We start from the raw sequence: 22735 nt of genomic DNA on the forward strand, positions 1-22735 counted from the left end.
GGTTGTCCCCAGTCTTGACACAGATGGCAGTTTTCTATGCTGACAATAATGCCATTGCCTGGGAAGTGGTAAGCGCTCAGCCTCGGGAGGCTGTGGGGCTGGACCTACAAAAGGGGCCCAGGTCTTTGGCCTGTTCTCTCGAGGGCTGAGGATGATCCAGATCCACGTTGTCTTCCTAGAAGAAACTACTGTGTAGGTCTGAGATGCCCAGAGAAACTTTCCTCTGAATGCAATGATAGGCACTTGCTGCATACAGCTGGGGTTACCTGCTCAATTACCAGAGAAATTGGTAGTTATGGTAAAGATATGAATGTTTCCCGGGCAAAAAGGGATACACTAAGTATACACGTGTAATACGTCATGTTTGCTTTGGGTAAAAAAAACATGATATTCAAACAAAAAGCACTCTTTTGCACACAGGTGTGAACTAGGATTAATAATCCATTTGCAATTACAACACAAAGCAAAGAACCTTTCTAGAAGTCTTAGGAAAAGTTTATGATGTTCTTAAGGTTATGGTTTGTTTCAATAACAAATTTCAAACCCTTAAATGGTACAAAAAGAACTAACATCCTAACTGTAACCAGATTTTATATTATCCAGAGAAGAGAAGCTGGTCGAAATATCCTTAAAAACACCATGATTTTTAAAAGAGCAAATTGCAATTTTCCTAAATATCAAGAGGGCAAGAAATGAGAAACAGCCATGTGGTTTCAAAACTCTCTATTTAGAGGCTAGCAGGAAAGAGAAATTGGTACCAGATACTGAGGGAAGGATTAAGGCTGTTCCCTCAGTCAGGGCCAGTAAGGAAGCAATATAAATAACAGTAGGATACGAAGACCGTAAAAACAGTAAGGAAAAAAACTGCATACGGTGGACTTGTAAAGCACTCAATGACACTTACTTGCAACAGAGATGGAGGAAAATCACAATAGAGGACAAATCAAGAGTATGTCTGAAAGGTCATGAAGAACCTAGTGGCAAGACGGGAATAAAGACACAGACCTACTAGAGAATGGACTTGAGGATATGGGGAGGGGGAGGGGTAAGATGTGACAAAGAGAGAGAGTGGCATGGACATATATACACTACCAAACGTAAAATAGATAGCTAGTGGGAAGCAACCGCATAGCACAGGGAGATCAGCTCTGTGCTTTGTGACCACCTAGAGGTGTGGGATAGGGAGGGCAGGAGGGAGGGAGATGCAAGAGGGAAGAGATATGGGAACATATGTATATGTATAACTGATTCACTTTGTTATAAAGCAGAAACTAACACACCATTGTAAAGCAATTATACTCCAATAAAGATGTTAAAAAAAAAAAAAAGTATGTCTGGCATCAGAATTTCCCAAACAAAGGATAAAGTGAATTATTAATATCCACCCCGGGCATCAATTCTGCCATCACTTCCATCCATCAATATTTCCTTGCCCTTGTATTGGTACCAATCACTAATGAGAAACTGAAGCATCTCATCCCTTCAACTTGGAACCTAGAGGAAAAGAGGCTGCTAAGGTCTTCCAAGTTCAATCACCTGAGCTAGGTTTCCACAAAGTAGTTTTGGGCCAAATACCCAGTAAGTTTTAAAGTACTCCTTCCCCTGGCTTTGTCCTTCAAGTATCTCTCTCCCTTGGTGACCCTGCAGATGAGGATTTGGCTATTTAGGGTCCTGGTTATTAAACTGTTTTTAAAGGAAGAAAGAAGAAACATCAGAAGAAGGAATTTTCAAGGAATAACATCCAAATGAAATTGGCTGGGCCCTGAACAGTGGAACCACTAGTTATCTAAGCAGGCCACAAAAACAAAAGGAACCTGGGTGCCCTCAGGTCAGCACCCCTGGTGGGGCAGTGAGGAAGCAGTAGCCTCTTCATTCAGACAGAATTTCAAAGTCGGGAAGTCCTTCTGAATGAGTAGTACTTGGCACCAGAAAGCGACACATGCTTTTTAGAAAGTGCTCGCTGCCCGAGATCACTACCTCGTCAGCAGTGAAGACACAGGGTGATCCTTATGCAGTCACTTCCTGAAATCACCTCCAGCTTTCTGGAGATGATAAGATGTCAGAGAACGGTGCTCACCAGTCCCTATCACAGGGTGTCTGCTGCACACCCTCCTTTAGTAATCTTCTGGCATTTCTTCTAGCCTTTCGTGAGGACTGTGCCAGAAACTTCTTCCTGATAAAAAAACCCTCCTAATCTAGTTGGCCTAACCAGGTCAATATTTTCCATTTCATAACATACATAAAAATCAATCTGGCTAGAAAACATATTCCCTGCACTTAAAACCTCCTAGAAATCTATACATTGAAATATTCCAATTTTCATTGCTGCTTTCCCTTAAGTTTCCCAGAGTGCAGTCAGGTAGGGCCCTTGGTCACAGCTCTTCACCTATGTGTTTGCAATTGCTTTTTTCAGTATCCAGGGGACCCATGGCTTAAATTTTGATCAGAGAAAATAAGACTGGCTTTTTTAAAAGCTTACAATCAAAACACTTTGTAAAGATAATCTACTTATCAAATTTAAGGTGATCTATTCACCACTAAGGACAAAATGTACCGAGTTAAAATTAAAGCAAAATCCAGGGTAAAACAAAGTGCTTTTTTTGTAAGGATTTTAGTTTGGTTTAATTATGTTCATATCAACCACAGGGTGGCATTGGGCTCATCACAGGAAATTTCAAGGTTAGCTATCAACACAATGCAAAACCCATTAGGAAATGACAACAGCAACCACTGACCACACAAATCACCAGCAGCGTTTCTGTCCCCTTCTCACAAACAGCAGCTGGAAGCCTGTCAAAGATCCCCCTTTCCTAAAAGCTGCCACAGGTTAGAAATTGGAAAGACACCAACTGTATTGTGTGATTAATTCTGCAGCACAGAGGGAATTCCAATACTTAAAACAATCTACTAAAATAAAACGTCGGAGAGCAGTCCGGTACTCACCTTTTTCATGAACACAAACTGAGAGCTTCTTAACACCATCAACCAGAGCATTCTGCGTGTTGCCATGTCCATCTTCTGAGTCGCTGTCATCAAACTGAGCCTCTATAATGACATCAGGACTGTCATTATAGCCTTTCAGGGACTGTTGCGGGAGATGGCTTCCACAGAGCTCCTCAGGGAGATCTGATTCATAGGCACCTTCTGTTTCTTTATCATTGCTCTCCGGTTTAATTACCTGAAGAAAAGAGAAAAGTTCTGCTAAATCACTGGAGGGAAAAATGGGAAAGTGCAGATTTTTCTTTTTTCATTTTTCTTTCCTAAGGAAAAAACTGCACATTCAGAAGCACTGGACACTCACCACGTAGTCTGAAAAAGAATCTTTATTTTCTAGATGCACAGATTACCTTACGATCAATCCAGCTCTTCAAGATGCCCAAGATTAATGCTATATCCACTTCTCATTCTTCTGATGTATATTTTCATCCTCTCTCCCACAAAGGCCCTGAATACCAGAAGTACCACACTGCTTCACAAAAGGTCCATCACATGGGACCAACTAGTATGCTAGGAAATGATAAAAGAACTCAACATAGTTTGTCACTGTGTTCCCAAATGAAACCACAAGAATGTAAGATGAAATAGAAAAAAAATTAAGTGTGAACAAGAGTTTATAAAACGTTCCCATAAAAAATATAAACCCTTAATTCTCCATTTTGAGGCCTGAGATCAGTATAGAAAGCACACAACTGATAGACATTTACACTAGAAATAAGAATGCGCATTACACAATATGTCAAAAATTTTCAATTTAACAAAAATGAAGCAAATAGGAGAAAAGAATCCACTACTAATCCATTCAATGAGTTAGTCATATGACACTGATATGACAGTACCTTTTGATTTCTATGGGCACAATATTAACATACACCAGTGTTATTTAGTCACTGAAAAAAAAAAAGGTGACCCTATATGTGAATCTGCCCATCTACATTAGCAAAAAAGACAGCAGATTTTGTAGGTTCTAGATGTTACTTAGAACACCATATCCTTCTAATAATCTATTTCTGGATGAGAAATCTATGTGCAATTTAAACATATAATCAAGATGTGATCATACATACGTGTGTGTGTATATGAGTTTGATCACTATTGGTAGCACATTCGTTTCATTCTTTCAAACAAATGCTGGAAGGCCAACCTCATGCCACGCACCCTCATGAGGCCTACATTCTAGTGGGGAGACAGATGGTGAACAATTTACTCATTCAACAAATCGTACGGAGTAACTTTCACGGTGCCAGGCACTGCTCTAGGTGGCAAGGAAGCAGCGGTGTACACAATCAAAAGTCTAATAGTGATAAGTGCTAGTGAAAAAAAAATATAATATAAAAATGCTGGTTATTGGAAACTGAGGCTAGTTTGCCAGTAGGGTGGTTAGGGAGGATGCCTCCTGGATGAAGCGACATTGGAGCAGAGACCTGCACGGAGTGAGCTTCTAGCAGTTTCTCTATGTGCTTATAATTGAGAAGTCTAATATTTTTCTGAGTTTAACTCTGAGGTTTCAAATTAGATGCCTGCTTTCAACAAACCAGATTAATGTTCAAATTAGATCACACAAAGATCATGCTTAATGAAAGATCTTCATTTTATACAATGCACAAAAAGTTATTAAAAGAAATCTTTCTCCAAACATTATAATGTCATAGATTCCAATTAACATAACTGTCCCCAATGAATATTATAATATCCACCCAGAAAATCAAAGGAAAATATTACAGAGATATTCACACAATCAGAATATAGACTCTAAAAATATATTCCCAAAGTTTTAAAATATCTGACTTCATGAAAATGTGATAACAGAAGTCTGACTCTTGTCAGATTCACTGACTTATTCATTTGTTCATTCATTAATTTATTCATTATTTCCACATTTGTTCATTATGTCCAAACAAACAAGGCTCCTTTTCTTTAACAGTTAAAAAAAAAGTTCAAGTGGCTAAGCCAGAAATCTCTAAAAAGATTCCCCTTAGGCCTCTTCCTGCATGAGAACATAAGAGTGAAGCAACAGCTAAGTTTTAAATTAATATACAATTACAAAACCAGCTCTCCTGCACTTCTGCCTTGAAACATGAATCCTGGTTTCATACCTGACCCAAAATATATCATTCAAAAAACAGAGAATTCACTGACAAATTAGAGAAAAAAAAGAAATCTGACATCACTCAAATCAGCAAATGCATTCAATTTCCTTAAATGTGCCGAGCAAATTCAATAGCATTTAGGAAGATCTGCCCCTGACCATCCTCAAAGAATTAACACAACCTTGGGCATTGTCAGAACAGCCCAAAGCACAGGCAGGAGGTACGTGTGCATACCCTACGTCTAAAGCACGGTGGCTACAACACAATCACTGGTCTACCGTTCTTTTTTACGTGTCATCCCATACAAACTTTATCTCAGAAAGGAGAGCTGGGGGCAGGGGTGAACGAAAACAACTAACATGCTACAGTTAGAATATAAGGTAAAATGTAGTCTTCTGGAAAGATGTTAAACAAAGGTTCCAGGCCTTTACTTTCTATTATGTATTTATTTCTTCTGCTAATGGTTTCAGAAAGGATTTGGTTCCCACAGACCAAGGAGAAAATATTAGAGGGTAACCAGAATTTTGACTTTATAAAATTTGAAGGCTCAACTATCCCACAGTGAAAGGTAGTCTTTGTATGTATGTATATGTGTGTGAGTAAAATATAAAGAGAATTCTGTGATCACCATGATTCTGCCTACCTACATATTAAGAATTATGCTTTGGCTTACACATACAAAGTTCAAGGAAAAGTCAATGGGAAAAAGAGCACAGTGGAAAGCAATGACCAGAGTACAGCAAGCTTAACTGTACAGCACATTTCAAAACCAACCCAGTTCTGATTTTATGATAATCTCCATGGTTTTGATTAGCTATACTCAAGAATTAGTGTTTTAGGCACTAAATTCACTTTTGAGTTACTGAAGCAGAGAATGCTGTATGGTAGCAGGGTTAAATGTATAAATCAAGTCATTCAAAACTGTATAATTAAAATATAAATTAATACATTGCATTTTGAAAGTATTTTCATTCTATTTTTGTTATCGCAGTATAAACAAGAATAAAATAAATGTTACGGGGAAAAAAGATCACCTTAAAGTCACAGGATACAAAAGGCACTCTATAACCGTTCCATATCACATACTGGTTAAGAATGAGGGTTGTGGAACTCCTTCAAGAAATGGCTAATTCAAGTCTAGAAAAGGAAACAAACAAGATGAACCTGGGGACTTCCCTGGAGGCACAGTGGTTAAGAATCCGCCTGCCGGGCTTCCCTGGTGGCGCACTGGTTGAGAATCCGCCTGCCAATGCAGGGGACACGGGTTCGAGCCCTGGTCTGGGAAGATCCCACATGCCGCGGAGCAACTAGGCCCGTGAGCCGCAACTACTGAGCCTGCGCGTCTGGAGCCTGTGCTCTGCAATGGGAGGGGCCGCGATAGTGAGAGGCCCGCGCACCGCGATGAAGAGTGGCCCCCGCTCGCCGCAACTAGAGAAAGCCCTCGCACAGAAATGAAGACCCAACACAGCCAAAAATAAATAATAAATAAATGAATAATAAATAAATTTAAAAAAAAAAAAAAAAGAAAAAGAATCCGCCTGCCAATGCAGGGGACACAGTTTCGATCCCTGGTCCGGGAAGATCCCACATGTCGAGGAGCAACTAAGCCCATGCACCACAGCCGCTGAAGCCCGCGCGCCTCGAGCCCGTGCTCCACAACAAGAGAAGCCACAGCAATGAGAAGCCCACGCACCACAACAAAGAGTAGCCCCCGCTCGCCACAACTAGATGCAGCCACAAAAAAAAAAAAAAAAAAAAAAAAAGAACCTGGAAGATCTTGTCATATGGGAAAAACAAGGAAGCTATCACAGGCTACTAGAGTCTCATCTAAAGGACTCAGGAATCATCATGAAAGGGCTCTCTCTGGTCAACCTCAGAAAATTCTAAACATTTATCCTACCTGTCCTATATAAAATGTACCTCAGGTTAGCCAAACAGTTGATGAGGTCATTCTTCTTTATAGAAGAGTTTCAGCTAACTAAGAAGGAAGGACTTAAAGACTTTCATTATCACCATTCTGATATCCCTGCTGAAATGACAGATGCAGAAGATGATCATCGATGGTTGCTAAATGCTGATGGCGATGGAGTTTTATAATAGATGGATCAGAGCAGCAATACCTGAACCCACTGATTAATACAAATATCATAAAAAGAGAAAGAACCAAAGTACTTCCTGATGTACTATAATTAGGAAGTAAATACTATACTGATGTATGTACTATAATCAGGAAGTAAATACCACCATCTGTGAAGTATTTTCCCCTAACTTGAACTTAAATCTGACCTGATATAGGTAACACAGGAAGATGTTAAACACCACTAGGGAGAGGATCCATTTACACTCACTCCCTAGATGATTTCATCCAGTCTCATGGCTTTAAATCTCTCTATATGCTATTAACTCCAAAAATTAAATGCCTCGCCTCAACCCTTCCCCCAAATTCCAGACTCATATCCCATTGCCTACTTGACATCTTCATTTGGATGTCAGCTGGCGCCTCAAACAGGAGAACCCTTGGTCCCCACCAGAACCCATTCCTCTTCCAGCACTGCCTCTCTCGGCAGATGGCACCGAACTGGGGCATCACCCTTGACTCTCTCCCTCTCACACCCCACATCCAATCTATCAAGAGAGCCTGCCTGTAGAATATATCTTCTTGCCATTTCGACTGTTACTATAAAAATCCAAGCAACCTTTATCTCCTTGCAGAACTACTGTAATAACTGGTCTCCTGACTTCTATTTCGGACCAAAGGAACTAGAGTGATCTTTTTTTTTTTTGGCTGCGTTGGGTCTTCGTTGCTGCGCGCGGACTTCCTCTAGTTGCGGCGAGCAGGGGCTGCTCTTCATTGCGGTGCGCGGGCTCCTCACTGAGGCAGCTTCTCTTGTTGCAGAGCACAGGCTCTAGGCGTGCGGGCTTCAGCAGTTGTGGTGCACAGGCTTCAGTAGTTGTGGCACACGGGCTCAGTAGTTGTGGCTCGTGGGCTCTAGAGCGCAGCCTCAGTAATTGTGGCACACGGGCTTAGTTGCTCCACGGCATGTGGGATCTTCCCAGACCAGAGCTCAAACCCGTGTCCCCTGCATTGGCAGGCGGATTCTTAACCACTGCGCCACCAGGGAAGCCTTAGAGTGATCTTTTTAAAACAAATCAGATCATGTCATTCTTGCAATAGCTTCCCAACATCCTTCCATCACCATGCCACAAGGTCTTGTCAAATCTGGCCCATATCTATTTTTGCATTCTCATTTTCTACAACTTCTTCCTCTGCAAATTACACTCCAATCCTAGAGATCTTCTTGCTATTCCTAGAATACTAAAATCTTCCATCTTGAGATTTTTACATTTGCTGTTCCCTCTATCTGGAAAACTCTTTGCCCAGCTATTCATAGGGACTGCTCTCTTCATTTTGTTTAGGTCTCTGCTCAAATATCCTCCTCTCAGAGAGGCATTCCCTGATCACATTAACTAAAACAGCCCCACCTCACTGTTATGACTCTATCTTCTTACCCTGCTTTATTTCTCATCACTGCACTTATCACTACCTGACAATATATTATATACTTACCTGACAATATATTATATACTTTCTGTCTCCCAACTAGGATGTGGGTTTCATAAGCACAGAGGCTATTTTATTCACTGCTATATTCTAAGAGTTAGGAATAGCATTTAGTAGTCACTCAAATATATGTTGAATGAATGAACAGCAATTAAGTAGGAAATGACCTGTTCAGAGTCTATCTTCCCTGATAAATACAAACTCCATGAAGTCACATTATATACTCAAGTCTCATCTGAAAGAATAAAGAACCAGAGATGGCATACTGCATCTAACGTTTCCACACGTCTAAAATCTACCCATCTCTCAAGACCTAGTCCAAATGCCTTGGATTTTCTATAACCCAGAATCCACCACATAGTCTTCTCAGCTCCTCCTCATGCCCTGCTACCTACCCCAGACCAGAGTAATTTCTTCCTTTTCTTAAGTCCCAAAGCAATTTATACATACCTCTTCCACAGCACTTCTCATTTTTTTCACTTTGCTAGTGTTATCTATGTATGTGATTTACCTCATCTGTTAAGACTGTTTGCTCACCAATAATATCTTATATATCTCCGTATACTCTATGGCAACTTGCATAATCAATCTAGGTGCTCAATATTTGATGAATAAACATTATTTGATAGATAAAAGGGTAGAAAAATGAAAAAAGGAATATAAAAGACTATCAGGATGCAAGAGAGTTTTCAGAACAGTTTCCAGACACACGAATATGTGGATTAGAAAGCAGAAGCCCAATTTTCCCTAGATCTGTAAAGTAAGAGGCCTTCTTCTGTGGGACTGACCTTGAAAAAGTTGAAAAGTCTAGCTCAGTGGTTCTCAGTTTTGAAGTTTAGCAGATCCTGCTGAGAATCAGATGAAAGCTATAACTCCTTCCTCCACAGAAAACTGCACAACTACAAGTAGACAGAAAGTACTCTATAAGAATTTAAGAGTAAGGGGAGTAAAAAGTCTGGTGCTGGTGGCTACCAGTTCAGGTTGATCAGTATTTTGGAGAGCTCTGGGCTCGGAGTGAAAGGAGGGAGGCCTCAGGAAAATGGATATATTACTGACCTGGTTAACTGAGGACTTTAAAACTTCCTCTGGTTTCCTCCACAGACCTGAGAGAGAGAGGCAGCTGACTGCACTTATTATTCTGAGCGCACGCTGCAACTGGAATTATTTCTCCCTTGGACATTTAGTCTAGTCTCTGGAGGACAGGACAGAAACAGATTAGTGAGGGAACCAAATCGCTGGGTCATACAGAACTTTTTCACTCTCAAGTCTTGTTCCATGAACGGGATAGGATGTGCATCACATAACCCTGTTAATAAAAATAAACAGTGAGGACTTCCCTGGTGGCACAGTGGTTGAGAATCTGCGTGCCAATGCAGGGGACACGGGTTCGAGCCCTGGTCTGGGAAGATCCCACATGCCGCGGAGAAACTAGGTCCGTGAGCCACAACTACTGAGCCTGCACGTCTGAAGCCTGTGCTCCGCAACAGGAGAGGCCGCGGTGGTGAGAGGCCCGCGCACCGCGATGAAGAGTGGCCCCCGCTCGCCGCAACTAGAGAAAGCCCTCGCACAGAAACGAAGACCCAACACAGCCAAAAATTAATAAATAAATAAATTAATTAAATGTAACTGTGAAAAAAAAAGGAAAAAAAGCATTAAAAAAAAATAAAATAAACAGTGAAAATACAAATGCACGCGCGCACACACACACACACACACACACACACAGAGAAATGTTTGTCAGATATACCCTGAAGTTAGTTTTACCATGGATACATCTGTAATCTACCTATTGTCTCCTTTTGGAAGGTGAAATTGGGCGACAGAGTGGTTTGGCAGTGTAATGAAGGAAAAAGGTGATCCCCTTTCTCCAACAGGCTGCAATCTCTGGCGGATGGAGAGCAGTAATGTGGCCTCTTCAGTAGTACTTGGGAGGAACCCTGAAAACCACTAGGGATGAAATTGAGAGGAGGCTATCAGAAGCTTACCACTGAAAGGAATAGGCCTAAGCCCAGAATCTTGAGCTCTGAGACACAGAGAGGAAGAGATACACCTTTTGGGAAAGGAGGGTGGGTGTAGCATGACTTCTGTACTTTAAGGGGAACCCTGTGTTAGCAAAGGCATAGCAAAATGCCCTATAGAATATCCCTAATTCGAAGACAAGAACACTTTCTAAATCAGAGACATGATGCAACCATGTGAATGGAAAATGTCTAAGGAAGACACTAATCTAAAAGGCTGGCAGAGGGCTTCCCTGGTGGTGCAGTGGTTGAGAATCCGCCTGCCAATGCAGGGGACACGGGTTCAAGCCCTGGTCTGGGAAGATCCCACATGCCGCGGAGCAACTGGGCCCGTGAGCCACAACTACTGAGCCTGCGCGTCTGGAGCCTGTGCTCCGCAACAGGAGAGGCCGCGATGGTGAGAGGCCCACGCACCGCGATGAAGAGTGGCCCCCGCTCGCCGCAACTAGAGAAAGCCCTCGCACAGAAACGAAGACCCAACGCAACCATAAATAAATAAATAAATAAATAAATAAATTTATTAAAAATAAATAAATAAATAAATAAAAGGCTGGCAGAATTTTAGAAAATAATATTTGAGAAAATATATAGGGAAATACATTTTAAACATAACCAAAAAGCACTGCCATGAAAGAAGATAATGATAAATTCAACTCCATTAAAATTAAATTTTTCCTTTTATCCTAAAATAATGTAAAAGAAATTTCAAAAGATAAGCCATTGAAGTACTCATATCCAGAATATATAAAGAACTGCTATAGATCATTGAAAGACAATCCAATAGAGAAATGGGGAAAAGGCTTAAAGGCACTTAACAAAATAGTGAATCTTTATTGCCAAATAGACAAAAAAGATGGAAAGCTGCTCAGCCTCATTTGTTGTCAGAGAAATACAAATTAAAACCACAGTGAGATTGAGATAACACCACAAACCCACATGCAGGCAAAAGCTAAAAATCCTGACAATACCAAATGTCAGCAAGAATGTACAGTGATACTTTGCTGGTATAAATGTAAACTGGTCCAGCCCTTTGTGAAACAGATCAAGACTGTGAGGGAAAGCAGAAAACAGATCTACTCAACTCTCACCCTGGCTTATTCCACTACACTGCCCTGCGTCCCTCAGGATTTTGACAGGTGAACACAGGAAAAGGAGACTAAGATGGGAAAGGACACATATGCAAAAGCAAGGAGATAAGAAAATACAAATTTTCCTTCAGGAAAGGCAAGTAGTAGTGAAAATGTACAGTAAGAGTGAGAAAAGAGGATGAAGAAGCAAACATGAAGAGCACCGAATGCCAAGTTAATGAGTCTGGTCTTTACTGTAAAGTTAGTAAAGTGAGAAGTAGGGAAAAGTGGTTAAGAGAAGGAACTGTAGTCAGCACACCTGGGTCTGCATCTGGCTCTGCTGCTTAGTAGCTATGCCACTTTGGCAAAGCTATGTAATCTCTTTGAATCTCAGTTTCACTATATTTAAAATGGAGACAAGAGTACCCAATATCATAAGATTATTGGAGAACTGAGATAATATATGAAAAGCTCTTAGCACAGGTGCCAGGAACAAAGTTGTAAGTGAATCTGTATAGGAGGAAACAAATTTAGTCTTTAGAACCAGGAAGTCCAAGGTGATGGGGAACATCCAGGTGGTAGCTGGAAATGTAGATCAGGAGATGGGAATTGGAGGACAGAAATCCAAATTAGGAAGTTAACCACAACGGTTCAGCAAAGGCCAAGCTTCTCTGAAAAGAGAAGCTGAGAAAACAGCACTGAGAAAAGACTCAAAGGGGGTTTCACAAGGAATAGGAGTTAGTGAAGCAGAGAGAATTTAAATATAATTATGAACACGTCAAACACTAAGACTTCTATTATCACTCTTCACATTCATATTGCACTATCTTCCCTGTGCTTTACACACATTAACTAATTTGATCTACACAACAACCCTGGGTGATACATAGGAGAATAATCATCTCCATCTCACAGGATAAAACAGGTTCAGACATGTCACAATCCCACAGCTACTGAATAGCAGAGCTGTGACATGACCACAGATCTAGGGCTCTAAGTCCAGCTCTCAGTCCTGGACACTCCTATGGGAGATTTCCTGCAAACAGATTCAGAGTGAGTTTTGCATGTACATCTCCCACCACTAACACCCACTGCATGAAATACCTGTGTATCTTTTGCCTGCCTGGCAAATAATCAAAATTCAAGATCCAGCTCTTCTGTGACTGCTTCTCTGACTCAACTCCCCCATCTCTTATGAAATGCTGTTTCCTTCCTTTGTTCCACTGCTATTCCTTACCTATTGTTTCATTATAAGTTTGTCGATCAAGTTGTATTCCATTTATTTGTCTACATATTTCTCTCTTCCACCAGACAGCAAACCGTACCACATTCATTTCTCATATTCCCCAGAGGCTCCCCAAATGCCTGGCATATAGAACATGCTCAATAAACATTAGTTTCCTTTTCTCTTCTTCTGACGAGAATAAGAAAGACTTGAATTGGCTGTAAAAGAAGAATTCTAAAAAAAATTACAAGAAATAAATAACTACCAAGCAGCAAGAGCCAGCTAAATTCAGATGCTTATCTACATGATACTGCATGATACTGCACTGCCCTCCACTACTACACTGTCTGGAAACCAGGGACGCGCCACCAGTTATTTTATCAGAGTTGAAACTTATCACCATAAGAAGCAAATATAAGTACACATGCAAATGAATAAAACTGGAAGACATTTAAATAAATGCATTTTTCTAAAATAATTCTAGACCTTCATATCTAAATTATAACTCCAGTTTCAATATGGACCCAAATGTAACCATAAAGTTCACTGTCACCAATTTAAAACAACATTTTTAGCTAGAAAAATCACGAATGCCTGAAGACGAGAAAGCCAAAATGTGAGCACAGCTTCCAGCAATGTTTCCTGATTTCTTCAGAGTGTGAAGTACCAATCCGTCCCTTGGAAGGAGCGTGGGGGGATGTCTACACTGAGCTGTAAATCAGATCAACTGCAAAGAGCAACTCAAACTCAACAGAGTCAAGAAACCGGTCACTTTAAAACAATTAGTTTTTTTCTTCTCCCTCCTTTTATAATTAATATAATGTATGTCAAAACTGGGGAGCAAGAGTACCTGTAACCAATTTAAATGGAATCATAAATAAAAGTGCCAAGTAACATTCCCAAACTCCAAGCATGAAACATTTCATAGTCTCCCTGTGTACTGATATAAAAAACCCTTCCTTGAACATAAAAGCCATCTTTGAAGAGTGCTATTTTAAATCTCATAAAAACAACAAGTCTATATTAGCACTGGAAAATTCTGTTCCAAGCAAATAAATTCTATGACTTTCCCCTGGGGCAGGGGTTGCTATCAACTTGGTAAAATGGAGCTTCTCCAAAAAGATTTACATATGCCTATGTCCACAGGCACTTTCTGCTGAAAGGGCTGTTTACAACAGTGTCAGCTGAAGGCTTTGTGCACAGGAGATAATGCCCTGCCTATCCCACTACCTGAGCCTCTGATTCAGAGCTAATGCATGTCGTGAAGTCCACCTAGGAGCCGCTTTTCGTTTCTTGGCTTCTCGGGCTGGGCTTAAGTGACAGCACTCACTTGCCACACATGTTTTAACAAACTTTCAAATCCCTTAATGGCATGCTTGGGACAAAGTATAATACACTGTTCAGGAAATACCTTGGAGCCAAGAAAAGCAATTGATATTTCCACAGGGAGTTCCTGACAAGGCTTGCCAATAAGCTTCTTTCATTTTAAAACATGACCATGGATACTATCATTTTAAAGACACATTACAGACGTTCTTAAAGGTATATATGTTAATTGGGAACTTTGTTTGCCTATGGTAGTTAATCCAAGAGTGCCTTTATTTAGTTAACAGGAGTAGAACAAACTATCCCCAATCTTCCCAGTTATTCAGGCCAAAAATCTTGTTATCCTTATCAATGGGTCAGTTCCTCCCTCCCTCCCCCCCCCACCCCCCAATCACATCCATCAGCTCATCCTATCACTCTGTCTTCACTGCCACCATGGCCACCACCCTGGGTCAGGTTCCATCACCCCTCACCTGGACACAGGCAAGAGCCTTGTAAGGGGGCTGCTCCTACTCTTCTCCTCTTTCCATGTATTCCCAACACAGCAGTCAGAGTGAGCCTATGAAATGTAAGTCATATCATGCCAATTCTCTGCTCTACATCCCGCAAGGCTTTCTGCCTCCACCAGAGCTAAAACCCAAATCCTGACTGATACACAGGCCCTACCTGATCTCTGCCCCCACCCTGTGATCCTGCTGACTTCATCTCCAACTATTCCCCACCTCAGCATCTTTGCTATCCCTTGAACACGTTAGGCATGTATTCACTGTTCCCCAAGATCTTCCCGAGGACAGCTCCCTCACTTCCTTCAGTTCTTACTCAACGTCACCTTCTCAAGGCAGCCTTCTTCGGTCACCCTATTTAAAATCTCAACCCCACCCCCAAATTCATATCTCCCTTATTTTCCCTCTTCAGTACTTACCACTATTGAGCATGGTATTTTATTTACATTATTATGTCTTTCCCGGTGAAACACAAGCTCCATGAACGTGGGGACTTTTTCTCCTGTTTGGTCACTGTTACATTCCCAATACTTAATATAGCACCTAACACAATGTCTCCGACACAACTCCATGCTAATGTGCTACTATCACCTTAAACTCAAACCATCAAACACCACTCTAGTCCCTCCCCTCAAAGCACTTCCCCTTCCTGTTCTCTATTTTTTTTTTTTTAACATCTTTATTGGAGTATAATTGCTTTACAATGGTGTGTTAGTTTCTGCTTTATAACAAAGTGAATCAGTTATACATATACATATGTTCCCATATCTCTTCCCTCTTGCATCTCCCTCCCTCCCACCCTCCCTATCCCACCCCTCTAGGTGGTCACAAAGCACCGAGCTGATCTCCCTGTGCTATTCGGCTGCTTCCCACTAGCTATCTATTTTACATTTTGGTAGTGTATATATGTCCATGCCACTCTCTCACCCTGTCACATCTTACCCCTCCCCCTCCTCATATCCTCAAGTCCATTCTCTAGTAAGTTCTCTTTTTTATTAACACCATGACCACTTTCTTCCAGGCCTTTCAAACTCAAAACCTCACAACCGTATTTGACTCTTTCTACTGCCAAACATACTGCTTCACCAAATCCTTCACTTGTCTTTTTACAAGAGCTCTTATATTTCCACAAATTCCCTGGTATTCTCAGGACCATCCTACAAACTTCCAGAAAAAAAAAAGATCTGATTAAACTACCTTTTTACTCAAAATTTTTCATGGATTTCTCTCCCCTGGAGAAACTAATTCTCTGTTCTTTGGCTTATCATTCAAAGACCTTGACCTTCTCAATGTCCACTGACCTTTTTTAACCATTTTAATCTTATCTGCCAGTTCCTTCCATTATACACCATTCACAGGCCACTGCAAACTCTTTCCTGGCTTAGATCACACCAACTCAAAATTAGGTTTCTAACAACTTAGAACAGCAGGATCTGTCTCCCTTTTTCTATTTCTCTGTGAGTACAATAAGGAAAACCATATAACTCCCTTGTTAAATTGTTTGATTCTTTTTAAAAAATATTTTAAGAAAAAAAGGAAACAGGGCTCTTGGAGAAGTGATCGGTATCTGTCAAGGAGCCCTCTGTGCAGAGCAGGCCTGGACTGAAGGAGAGGAAGAGCGCAGACGTCTGATGAGTCTGGCTTTAGGGTCTCTGGACACTGTTCCGAAGAGATCACGGGACTTGAAACAGAATTACGGGTGTCTTGTAACACACGCCCTCTCTCCTTTTCTGCACGGCCACCACAAGAAACTAACTAACCACAACTTCACCCTGATACAACCAAGCGTCTGTGCCTAGTCACCAAAGAGAGTAAGAAGCAGGCATACTTCCCCTAGAGGAGAGACAATTCACAGAACACAGCAGATTCCAACCAGAATAATCTCCGTAGCAAGGTATCATGTACTTTGATGCTAGAAATGAGCAGAGGTGGGGAAGAGAATTTGGCAGAATATCACACCAAGTTCCGAAACTCAGGAACAAATAAAGTCAGGCAAGAGGGTGGATAGAAACAAACCTGGGAAAGCAAGCCCTAGGGGAGAGTTCCCAAGAGAGAGAAGAACTAGACAGAAGAACTTCCAAGAACAGAGTTCATGGAAGGAACAGACAATAATTGAGATTTAGTGAAAGAATACATACATTTACATGTAACTTTGTACACAGTGACTGCTTTTCTCTTAACCATACTCTTTATTGTACTTTGACTTAAGTCTCTAAAACATACTCAGTGTATTAATAATAAGTGTTTTAGCTGCAAGAGACAGAAAAACTAACTTGAATTGGCTGATTAGCTTACATAAGTAACTGATTAGCTTACATAATTGAGTCAATCTGATCATACTGAGAGGCCCATCTGATATTTGCAGAGGGAGGGAGTGATGGGGGGTGGGGGGCAGTGGGGCGCTCTCAGATTTCTTCAATATTAGCTCCAAAAGCAGGGCAGCCTCTCTCTTCATGCGTCAAGAAGGATTCCAGGAGCTTCAGAATATATCCCATCCTCTTAGAGACCACAGTGGAAAAAAAAAAAGAAAAATTCTTGCCCAGGTGCTCTGCAAAAAAGTCTCAGGACTAGGCTGCTGGGGTTGACTTTGGTCACACGCCCAGTCCTGAATCCATCGGTGTGGCAAGGGGGTGGACTACACAGTACTCCCCTGCATCTGAGGAATGTGGCCAGTTTTTCAATCCTAGTAACGAACAAAGTTGAAGTCTCCTTAGAAATGCTCAAAGTGGGGTTCTTTTGAAAGATAATTTTTTGTATTTTTATTCATAGTAGAAGCCTACTAGTAATAATTTCAAACTGTTTCCATGAATCAAAGATCATTCCGCTTTTAGAATCACAACCATTTTTGACATGGAATCAAAGCAAGAATGTTAACATCATTCAGGAAAGAAAACAACCTAAAAAGTTTAAACAACATGCTCATGGATGTAGAGCACATGTCAAATAAAGATTATTTGTATTTGAAGTTTTTACATGTATAGAGACTTAGCTGCAGTACCTGACCTCAGATTCCTTCACATCACACCACCTGTAGCAGAATGAATTTCACATCCTTGAGACACACTTCAATATGCTGGACCACACTGAAAAATAAGCTCAATTTGTAGACCATTTCAGAAACCCAGACAGTATACAATGAAAATTTTTCAGAGCAAGGGATATTCAGGACATTAATGTAAGGGCCACAATCCCAGAGCCTAAGGATGTTCCATATAGCCAATTTACTAATAACAGATTAACCACAATTATCTGAAAAGTCAGCCAACACTTGAACTACCACATTCATGTACTGATAATAAAAACTGAAACCACATTTGATTAGTGGTTGCTGGCACACTGTAAGCTGTGTGCCTATTGCTAGATTTTTAAAATAGATTTAAGGTATGGCCAACTCTAAAAAATTTACTTGTATCTGCAACCATCCTTTCCTTCTTCCCACCTCAAACCACAGATAGAGTGATCCAGTTTTGGATACTATTTCTTGCCTTGAGGGCTTTGCTCATAGGGTAGTACCTTCTCCCCCACTATTTCACTGCCCCCTCCTTCTACATGATAAACTTTCTCATGTCATCATACAGATGTTCTCTATCATTTCCCATCTTTAAAAACATTTTCATAAAACTGAAGTAGCTACACTAACATCACACAAAGTGGAATTCAAGAAAAAAAAGTATTACAGGGGTCAAAGAGGATCATTTCATGTTAATAAAAGAGTCAATGCATTAGCAAGATATAATGACTTTAAATGTACATGCACCTAATAAAAAAAGCTTCAAACCAGATGAAGCAAAAACTGACAAAAGTAAAGGGAGAAATAAACAAATCCTCAATCATAAATATTTATCAAATAAGTAATAAAACAACTAGACAAAAAAACAGTAACACAGAAGATCTGAAATAAATAATAAATGTATATATACACACACACATATATATCTCAGAGGTCCTTATCCATAGCCCATGAAGTCTTACAATTCATTAACACAAAGACAAACCAATTAAAAAATGGGTTAAACACTTGCACAGACACCTCAGAAAAGACTAAATACATATAAATGGCCAATGAGCACACACACACAAAATGTTCAGTATCATTTTCTCATCAGGAAAATGCAAAACAAAAGATAACAAACAACTACAACAACAAAAAGTAATATTACTATCCGCCCATAAGAATGGCTAAAATAATACTACTATATTCTGGTGAGGAAATGGAGAAACTGAATCTCTCATACATTTTTTTTTTTTTTAATTTTAGTTCCATTTTTTTTTTTTTTAAACATCTTTATTGAAGTATAATTGCCTTACAATGGTGTGTTAGCTTCTGCTTTATAACAAAGTGAATCAGTTATACACATACAATATGTTCCCATATCTCTTCCCTCTTTCTCATACATTTTTAATGGTAGTGAAAAATGGTACAACTACTTTGGAAAACAGCTTTATGGTTTTTTATAAAGACAAACATATGTTTACCATATGACCCAGCAATTCCACTTCTAGGCATCTGACCAAGAGAAATAAAAACATATGTTCATACAAAGACACGTACAGCAACATTCAGAGCAGTTTTATTCTTAATGGTCAAACGCTGAAAATAATCCAAACGTCCTTCAGCTGGTGGATGGGTAAACAAACTCTGGGACATCAATACAATGGAATACTATTTAGCAACACTAAACAACATGGATGAATCTCAAATGCATTATGCTAATAGAAAAAGGCCAGACTCAAAATAATTCCATTTATATGACATTCCGCAAAAGACAAATCCATAGGGACATAAAACAGATTAGTGGTTGGCAGGGGCTGTGGGGTAAGGGGAAGTGTTGGCTAAAGAGAGACACAAGGGAATTTGTGGGTAGGACGGAACTGTTTTCCATCTTGACTGTGGTAGAGGTTACACATAGCTATACATGCTTTAAAATTCACAGAACTGAATGCTAAAAAGGGTAAATTTTACTATATGCTAATATGTGAACCAAATAAATCTCTTTGTACCCAAGCCAAACAAGCTCAGCATCTATATACAGTGGGGAGCAAAAACTCAATTAAAACATTGAAAGTATGAGCCAAAGTTATCAACTGAAAATACCAAATATTTTTCATTCTGACAAAATTTAAAATCCAATAAACATTTATTAAAATCTTATAATCTGCAAGGCATCTATTAGGCATTACATAACTCCTCTGCACAGTGAGGTGACACTTAATAGTTAACAAAATACTTTCAAAAATATTATCATTAGTATTGGCCTACCGATACCTGGAAATAAGTAGGACCCACAGAGCACATTCCCAAATACCTTTAAGCAGAAGTAAATATCATTTGAATGGCATAAGCTCCAACAAAAGGAATGACTGCTTCCTGCTGAGATGACCAAGAAGGGCTTAGAAAGATGGTGGTTAACAGCATGGGTCAAGAGGATGGATATTATGAAAAAGATGATATAGAAAAAGTCCAGGAAGTAGGCATGTTTGAGGAACAAGTAGACAGATGTAGTTAGAGCTGGACACTTCTGAAAAGCCACACACACACAAATCCAAAAGGAAGACTGAGCTCTTCCTTGCCGAAGACAGCCTTGAATGTCATCCATAGTACCTTAATTAAAATGCACATGCATGCACACACAGCTTATTTCTTTTCTTTTTTCTCAACTTGATGCTTAAAAGAAAGATAGCCATCAAGACAAATATCAAGATAGAAATGATATGGACTTCCCTGGAGGTACAGTGGTTAAGACTCTGTGCTTCCACTGCAGGGGGCACGGGTTCGATCCCTGGTCAGGGAACTAAGATCCTACATGCCACACAGCGCAGCCAAAAAAAAAAAAGGATAGAAATGATACAATTCTCTATACACGGGTAGAGCCGAGGTTCTTGTACATCAAGTGCCACTGATTAACCGGCTATAGGATTCCATGTAAAAAAGCTAGAACTCCCAACTTTAAAAGAACACAAGCTCAAAAATAATATGGTACAATGATGGGGAATCACAGCCTGAGTGAGGAGACAAGGATTGAAGCCTGAGTAAGAAAGGTGACCTAGTAGAATAGCAGGCCAGCAATGTCAGCATATTGGTTACAAACAGGGATGAGCAAATACGGAAATATGTGGACAATAAGAGCCAGGTTTCTCATCATTAAAGAAGAGAGTTACAAATACAGAAAGGGGGAAACTATAATGAACCCTGTGGTGTTGCACTGGAATTGGAGCTTTTAGTGTAAACTCACAGTTTTCAAGATAGGTAGGTAGGCAGGTAGCTACCTAGTCAGATAGACAGAGAGACAGACAGACACAGGAGATATAAGTAAATATGCATACTTATATTTCTTAGCTCTCTTCATTGAGAAGGCTTGGGAGCATCTGGATTTATGCACTAAAAGGCACCAGGACTTCTTAGAAAATGGCTAATTTCTTGGCTAACACAGGGAAAGATGAGGCTGGAACATCTCAGAATATAAAGTGTTCAAAGGATGACAAGAACATGTCAAAATGACACAGGAACCAACTTAGGGGGCGTCCACTGGCCAAATCTGGGGCAATGGAGCAAAATAAGGATAGTAACAGATTACTCCTCTGGAAAATTACATAATCTACTCTTTCCCCAAAAAGGCATCTCTATACTAAACATACCCACTTCTCAGGAACTGTGAATTCAAACACTTGCTCGATGGTACGGTAGTGCCCTTCTCTCCCTTTAAGATTTCCACTATCACTTCCATATCATTGGGTCATGACAGCATGAGCACCTGTCTCTCCCTATAATAAGCCACCTAAACTTGGACCAGACAAGGATGGAGAAGTGGCCTCTCAGCATAGATGACTCAAGAGAAAGCAACATGCCTCAATCGCTGAAGCCAAGGCAGGCTTTCCTCTACCTCAGCACACCCAGAGCTGGAGGCCCCAGCCGGCGGAGAAGAGGACCCTACAAACCTAAAGCAAATCTCCTAAGATCTTTGAATAAGCATTGATAAGTGTATTTGTGTAAGGAAGTTGTTTTCTTTCAGAGCAAAAACTAACGTGTTTCTGCTGTTGGTCCCATTGTTCTTTTTGCCTAGTTCGGCCCTGAGTGTGGTATAGCATCATTACTTCAGACAATAAGGTGGGGCAGACTTTCACTAATGAGGCAGTTCCTTCTCCACCAGGGAGACTATATTTCTGAACAACTGTATATAATCCAATATCATTTTCAATTCATATTTCACATAAAGTCATATTTCATTTCAAACCGACAAGACCTCAAATGTTCCCTGTGGGCTCTAGGCACAGAACTGTACTTCCAAGGTTCAGAAGTTGACACAACAGAGGAAGCTATTGTGAACTCTAAGACCAGTCTGGCTACCACATATAAAATTATCCCTGGAGGAAATCTGCTTATGTGATTTAGCTTTGAAGAAGAAGTAGGAAAAAAAAAAAGAAAAAGAAAAAGAAACCTGGCCAAGCTGTAAAGTGCAGTGGAAGTGTATGTGCACGTGTATTCACAACAGTGTAAAGAGCAAGGAGCTTATCTGCATTGTGGTCAATCTTCTTTTCAAGTTAAGACCTACCCAAAGCTTTGGGAAGAACGTTACATTAACAAGAGGCTCTCCAGCTTCACTGTGTAAGTCTCCAGTCATGTAAGAAACATGTTTTTGCTTTCCCGTTAGTACTTCCTTCCTTGCTTTGCAGACAGCTAAGCTCAAGTACCAAACAGAAAGCTATTTTTCAACAAGTGCGGCCCAAAGGGATCTCTTTGGGGTTACATAGTCACTGATGGCCCAAATACTACTTTCAAAATCAGCTGTTAAAATCTGGTTTTAAAAGAATTATTCTAAAGTCATCTAGATTTGGGGCTTACACTGGGTTAAGTGGTGCTATTATTTGGATACTTAAGCCAATGGTGAGTCTTCTGATGGTACAGTAACATTTTTTTAACCAAAATTTTCTAAAAGCACAGGGCTAGAA

At 40.2% G+C, this 22735-nt stretch overlaps 1 protein-coding gene across 7 annotated transcripts in view; it reads right to left on the reverse strand.

The window, feature by feature from the left end:
* The window catches only part of DIS3L2 (DIS3 like 3'-5' exoribonuclease 2), a 389397-nt gene that overhangs the window by 250548 nt on the left and 116114 nt on the right, over positions 1-22735 (reverse strand). For 6 of the 7 annotated variants that reach the window (XR_011074112.1, XM_068544210.1, XM_068544211.1 and 3 more), the window contains exon 6: positions 2944-3178. Coding sequence is in view for 5 of the 7 variants with exons in the window: in XM_068544210.1 (XP_068400311.1) it covers positions 2944-3178 (235 nt within the window). In the remaining 2 variants the exon portion in view is untranslated. Of the gene's footprint in view, positions 1-2943; positions 3179-22735 lie in introns of those variants that run through there. The other variant, XM_068544212.1, reaches the window with a different exon arrangement.

Source organism: Eschrichtius robustus, chromosome 5 (assembly GCF_028021215.1).
Source record: "Eschrichtius robustus isolate mEscRob2 chromosome 5, mEscRob2.pri, whole genome shotgun sequence".
Taxonomy (NCBI): Eukaryota; Metazoa; Chordata; class Mammalia; order Artiodactyla; family Eschrichtiidae; genus Eschrichtius; species Eschrichtius robustus.